This window comes from Gasterosteus aculeatus, chromosome 18 (assembly GCF_964276395.1).
Source record: "Gasterosteus aculeatus chromosome 18, fGasAcu3.hap1.1, whole genome shotgun sequence".
Lineage (NCBI taxonomy): Eukaryota > Metazoa > Chordata > Actinopteri > Perciformes > Gasterosteidae > Gasterosteus > Gasterosteus aculeatus.
In genome coordinates this window covers 2,520,344-2,526,348 of record NC_135706.1, presented here as the reverse complement: position 1 = coordinate 2,526,348, position 6,005 = coordinate 2,520,344, and the positions used below count along the sequence as shown (strand labels likewise).

The following is a 6,005-nucleotide window of genomic DNA, read 5'->3' as shown; positions in this document are numbered from 1 at the left end:
TGATTGAGATGTATTTATGACACGATGACATGATGATTTATGATACATATGAATCATTATAATTATAACCGTGAGTTTTAATATGAAAATTACATTAAAAAGAACAGATAGGTGCAATAAATACACACATGCACAATGTATTTATGTTAAATTAATATATAGGCTACCAAAACTCAGCCTACAGAATGGCAACATGAGATATATGTGTACTTTATAATAGTAATAATATAAATAAAATATGTTTGTGTGCTTATATATTGATTTAACATAAATACATTGTGCATGTGTATATTTATTGCACCTACCTGTTCTGATTAAAGCTTGTGGTTAAAATTATAATTATTCATATTCTTATGCAGTGTCATTTCAATATGCAGCATTTCCTGATGTATACTTGTGAGGGAAATCTTGTTCCTATTTTAGAACATTATTCTATTTTACATAATGATTCATAAGTATGCAGTGCCATAACTACATCTCTGACGTTGACAAACCAAACCCTTTAAAAATCGTTGAAAATTGAGCAAGTTAAGGTTATTTTAAATGTACATGTACCACTACAAACACCATGTTATGGGTGAGCGAGCTCACTGTAGCAAGATGGCGGCCATGTGCGGACGTTCTAGACTCCGCCGAAAGACATCTAGCCTTTATGTATATCTATGCGTAGAACGGCCTACGAGGCTCAGGCTCTTAAAGTGACAGTACAACGAGGGACATCTTATTCAATGTATTGTTCACCTCTTGTTAATAACAACGCGTTGGTTGTAATACTAATACTGATTTTATCTACAGCTGTTTGTATGTATAAATCCCGGTAAAAGGCTTGGAGAAATGGCACATTCTTTCATTTTAATGCTGAGGAAAAAGTAGTTTATGATGCTTTTGAATGTCTCTGCATGGTCACAGTGCCCCCATGTGTACAACAACAAAGAATTCAAATTAAAGAATTGAATTGATTATATTTAGTTTATTTAAGTGTAAATAATAGCAGATTACACATTTCTCATAATCTAATGTGAAATGAAGAAATATTCGTGGTAAAGGCATAAAGTGTTTACACATATATAGGTATAATGTCTTAGTTCAATTAATGTGCTTCTGATTCTCAAGAAGTTGTTATTGTAAATTTCCCATTCCCTCCTCATTATTAGGCATAATCATCATCTTCACCACTGATTTGTGGATATACTTTTGAACACTTTATACTCTATTGTTTTACGTTACTAAAACAAGTGCACCTGATCCTATCCACAACTGTACAGCATAAGGCAGCAGAAAATGTAGCCTAGTCGAAGGCTATTCCTAGCAACTGAATAACCCCAATTTCACCACATGAACCCTTATGGAACGTGCTTTTAATAAAAATGAAGGGTATTTGACCACCTATTTGTTGTGATCCCTGTGTCTGACTGAACACACAACTCCACTCTTTGGCCTGAGCGTGCCGCAGTCCTCAAGGTCAAAGGTCTGTCCAGGCAAAAGACTGAAGTCAAACCTCTGGACCAGCTTGGCCATAAACACTTTAGCCTCCATCTGCAATAGACCCACAGATTATTGAGTTAGTTTGCATGTGTGTTTTGTGTGTGTTGATTATATATGACCGTCACCACCCACCTGAGCAAAGTTCTTGCCAAGGCACGCCCGTGGGCCGAGGGCAAAGGGGTAGTAGCAGAAATAAGGCCTTGTGAAACGGACAAGAGACGGCCTCCATTAACGCCCCAGTGATCGGTGGTCGGTCATGTTATTGACATTGTGTTAACAACGTATGCCTCTCACTTGGGAGCATCTGGGTGAAATCTGTCCGGGTCAAAGGTCAGCGGGTCCTTGAAGAATTTATCCATTCTCCCAGTCACATAGGAACTGAACTGCATTTTAGAAGAATGAATGAACATCTTTTAACATGTACTTTTTTTGTTTTGCTACATCAGTATTCTTTTAGTACCAATCAAAAGTTTGGACACATTGTCTCATTCAATTCAATGAGTAAGTGTGTACAAACGTTTGACTGGTACCGTGTGTAAAGTTAAGACAAATCACTGTCCGTTAAAGAGTTTTTACACATCAGTTCAATCTTATCCAGATCAAAAGTGCACGACTCACAAAACATGTGACTCCACCGGGTATGTGGATCCCGTCAATCACAATGTCCTGCAGTACATCCCGAGAGGTGCCTGGAGCCGTTGGGTAAATCCTCAGAGTCTCTTTAAGGACCTGGGGAGGATGTTACAGCAAGAGGTGCACACATTGGTTATTCACTTAACAATTTGTTGGATTTGAGCTCATCAAAGCAGAATTGCAAAAAGGAAGTCTTGGTTTTTCTGGTCATCCAAAGACTTATATTTAAGCTAAGTCCCGGAATGAATAAATCAATGCATAACCGAGTAAGTTGCACAGTGGTTTCACGACATGCTTCACTAAACCATCATATGCCAACGTGATGATATTTACCTGTGAGAGGTAGACCAGTTTTCCCAGATCGTCACAAGTGATGTCCTGTTTCATCCCGATGACATCATCCACCTCTTTCTTCACTCTGACAAATAGAATCACAACTCATGTCATGGTATTGGGTTTTTGTTTAGTGGATTTCTGCATTTATTTTGTATTTTTCCAACCTCTTTGCATGTTTTCCCGCCATTGTGATGTCCTGCTAGCCCCTGATTGAATGCTCCTGTCTCGACCCCTGCGCCTCCCCGGTGTGTTTGAACCCTGATTGTCCCCGTTTGTCTGGCTTTGTCTGTTGTGTTCCCTGTTGCACTACTTCGCTCTGCTCTGTATTATGCGTTTTGTTTTTGGACTTTTCCCGCGTCTCACTGCATTCGGGTCTTCCACCGCCCCCGACAGCTGAAGACACTATCATTCAGAAGCTACATCACTCAACTGTTCAGCGTTAAACATTATCAGTTCATACTTCTCCAGAACATCAGGAAGTCTTGTCAGTTCCATGATGCAAAAAGCCAGTAGATTAGCTGTTGTTTCGTGGCCTAAAATGAGAGAAAACAACCTTCAAATGGAGCAAATGTGGATCAACGACACACAGTGAAGTTACATTTGTCTTTATCTCTAAGCCAAAAAGTGGAGCTTCAAAGAAAAGTTCATGTAAAAAGACAATGAGTGAAGGACTTAAAAGCAATGGTTATTAATAATAACAATGGCAGATAGTGTTTACCAAAGAGCATATGAATTATTGTAAATAACTAAAATAACTATGTCAATATAATTCAAAAGTAATAGTGAACTCCAAATCTCAACACTTCATACTGGTATGATTCTGCGTAAAAGGGAGATTTCTATTTGAATTTTAGTTTTCGCTGCTGCAGATCCCAGCGTCCGGCTTGTGGAGCCTTTCACACTTAAAAGCAGAAACAACAAGAACTCACCCGCAATGAAAAACGTCACGAAATTGTCCAACATTAACTCTTCGTCTTCTTTAGTCATGATTTCCTCTGGAATAATAAGAAATTGAAGTTGAACAGCTAAACCCGCATTCTTAATATATAAATCTACCCTCTAACTGCCACAACGGAGCCGTTTCATTTTGGAGAGGTGACCTTTGACAGCGGATTTGATGATCTGGGTGAGGATGTCGTTGGGGACGTCGTCTCCGCTCTCCATGGCCGTCTTTCTGTCCTTGATCCACTGAGCTCCAGTTGTGCGCAGCAGTCGGCAAGCTTCCCTCACATCTTCGATGAACGATCTGTTCTTTGGGTTGTACTGAAAAATGGCGCAGTTAAGAACATTGTCGCCACACTTACTTCATACGAACTTGCCAAGTCTTACGGCGAAGAAGTTGTCTCGGACGGAGAAGACCATCCCTTTCAGACATGTCTGGACAGCTTTGGGGAAACGTGACCGATCCTTAAGCAGGTCCAGATCCACCCCGAAAGCGACCTAAGGGTTATCAGGGAACCAACGTGGATTCAATGATTTTCTGTCTCAAGATCTGTTGTCACATGCAAGGAAAACCGTACGATGTCGCTCTTGTCGCGGATGGTGAGAACCTAGGCGATGAGGCACAATACCTTGGCAATGACATCGAGGGTGAGAAAGTTGACGAGCTGGAGCATGCCGGCCTCCGTCTGGTTATCCGCGACGTCCGACAGTTTAGACATCAGTCTCTCTACTCTCTCATTGAAGGTGCCGATCAGCCCTCGCAAATACCTGTAGACACCGGAAGTTATAGACAACGCTGTCGCAAAGGGAGGGAGAGAGACCTACAATCTAAACAGAGCTGCGAACTCCGTCGTGACTCGTCGTGAAACTTACAAACTACTAAATGCGGGGTCCATGATCCGGCGCTGTTTGTACCACTGCTCATGGTCCTGTGCTGTAACCAGGCCGTTACCTAGGAACCTTGAAAAAAGAGCCACACTTTCACTTAGAAAGGCATGGTTGGAAAAGATTTGACATATCAAAACAGCAAAGTAAACTAACTAAGTTCCTGGGCCTCGAAAGTGTACCGACAAAACGCAGGCCAAATCTACACTTCAGCCTGAGGTTCCTCAGCCTGACAACTGTGAAGACTCAACTAATCCAACATCTTTTAAACTACCTTTGACCAAACAGGTTGAAGATTTTTCGGTAGAAAAATCGGTCCTTGGGATACTTTTGGGACATCAGGATCTCCTGAAACAGAGTCATCAAAGGGCCCAACATTAACATTGCAAACATTGTCAGGATCCATCTCTAGACAAAAAGCAGAATACTGCTGCCTGGTTATTATTTTGCAAGAGTCTCGACCGAATCAGGGACATCCATGCATCTGTGAACTTCGATTCTGTTGTGCAACGCTGCAGCAAATCACAGTTACATAAGTGCTATTGAGAGGTGCGGGTGTTCACCTTTGTTCCCTCTGGGCAGCTCACGAGGATGACGACATAATGCAGGAAGTTTTGCCTGCAGACGGGCCCGTACTTCTCAGCCCTGTAAATAACATCTTCATTATGGTTTTGGCAGCATGACGGTTAATAGAGTTTGAGGACTTGATGTTGATCGGAACTTGCATGTTTCAATTCCCATTCTTTTGTCATTCTTTTATCCCATTGTTGTAAATGACTGTAGAAGTAATTATATGGAAAGACTGCAATACGATCAGTTTTGTTGCAAAAACCAGCAGAATCCTGCTTAAATAAAACGAATGAACTGACCTGATACAATTGTCAATACAAGGGCCGTTCGCAGGAAACATTCAGGTGCCACCGAGGGGCCTCATAATGACGTTATATCACTTATACCTGTCCAATATGCATCCTCTATCGCTTTTGCTTTAAGTTACCATTCCAGGAACCTGTCGTGTATGATGTCGCCATCCCGCATCGCCCTCGCGTAGGTTGCTGAATGTCCGAAGAGAAAACTGTGGGGGGGTTGAAAACCCAAAGTTAAAAGTTATGTCAAAAGCCAAGCATTGTAGGTGTACGAGAGCAGTCAGTGTTAGCCCACTTTAACGTGCGGTAAGGCCCACGTCACTCACCTGTCCCTCGGTGGCCCAGGTATGTGGTCGTACTTCATGTGGATGTGCTGCACATACAGGCAGTAACCAAGACACAATATCAAAACCAAAAGGAGGAGGCACGCGGCGGTCCAACTCAGAGACGCGGGAAAAAGAGCCATTTGGGTCCGAGCGTGTTCCTCGCGGGGTCGCTGGTTCTTCTCGTGTTCCGGTGGCTGCTTCGTTTGCATCGCGCGTGAGGCGGATGTGTGAAGTGGGCGGAGCCTCGCGGGACCCGCGTCGAAGAACCAGTTCTCCTTCTTGAGCTGTATAGACATGTCTCACATCTACTTGGCACAGGTTTAACGAGTTATGATACACGTATTAGACGGACGACAAGCGTTCTGAAACGCGTATATTGACGTGTGTCTTGAACAGGCATCGGTACCTACCACCTACTGTGTCTTTTGTTGTTGTCCTCGCGTAGTGTAACTATGTTTTAACCACATGTTGGCGAAGGTTTTGGTAATATCACCGAAAGATGTGTGTTTGTAGGTGAGGTAGGTATACATAA

At 42.3% G+C, this 6,005-nt stretch overlaps 1 protein-coding gene across 3 annotated transcripts; it reads right to left on the bottom strand.

Moving 5' to 3' along the window:
• Positions 1 to 950: 950 nt before the first annotated feature.
• Positions 951 to 5,921, bottom strand: LOC120808146 (cholesterol 24-hydroxylase). 3 transcript variants are annotated; one of them, XM_078094062.1, is made up of 16 exons: positions 5,884 to 5,921; positions 5,474 to 5,778; positions 5,279 to 5,356; positions 4,845 to 4,926; positions 4,556 to 4,629; positions 4,270 to 4,356; positions 4,026 to 4,164; positions 3,784 to 3,894; positions 3,555 to 3,717; positions 3,384 to 3,449; positions 2,915 to 2,987; positions 2,452 to 2,536; positions 2,104 to 2,214; positions 1,780 to 1,868; positions 1,618 to 1,684; positions 951 to 1,536 (listed from the first exon to the last, which is right to left on the bottom strand). In XM_078094062.1, the coding sequence occupies exons 2-16, from the start codon at positions 5,767 to 5,769 to the stop codon at positions 1,387 to 1,389; spliced, it is 1,671 nt and encodes a 556-aa protein (XP_077950188.1). In that variant the 5' UTR covers positions 5,770 to 5,778; positions 5,884 to 5,921; the 3' UTR covers positions 951 to 1,386. The 3 variants fall into 3 exon arrangements, with proteins under 3 accessions (XP_077950188.1, XP_040016737.2, XP_040016738.2); XM_040160803.2 differs by lacking the exon at positions 5,884 to 5,921 and having other exon boundaries at positions 5,474 to 5,839; XM_040160804.2 differs by lacking the exon at positions 5,884 to 5,921 and having other exon boundaries at positions 5,151 to 5,356; positions 5,474 to 5,707.
• Positions 5,922 to 6,005: the final 84 nt, after the last annotated feature.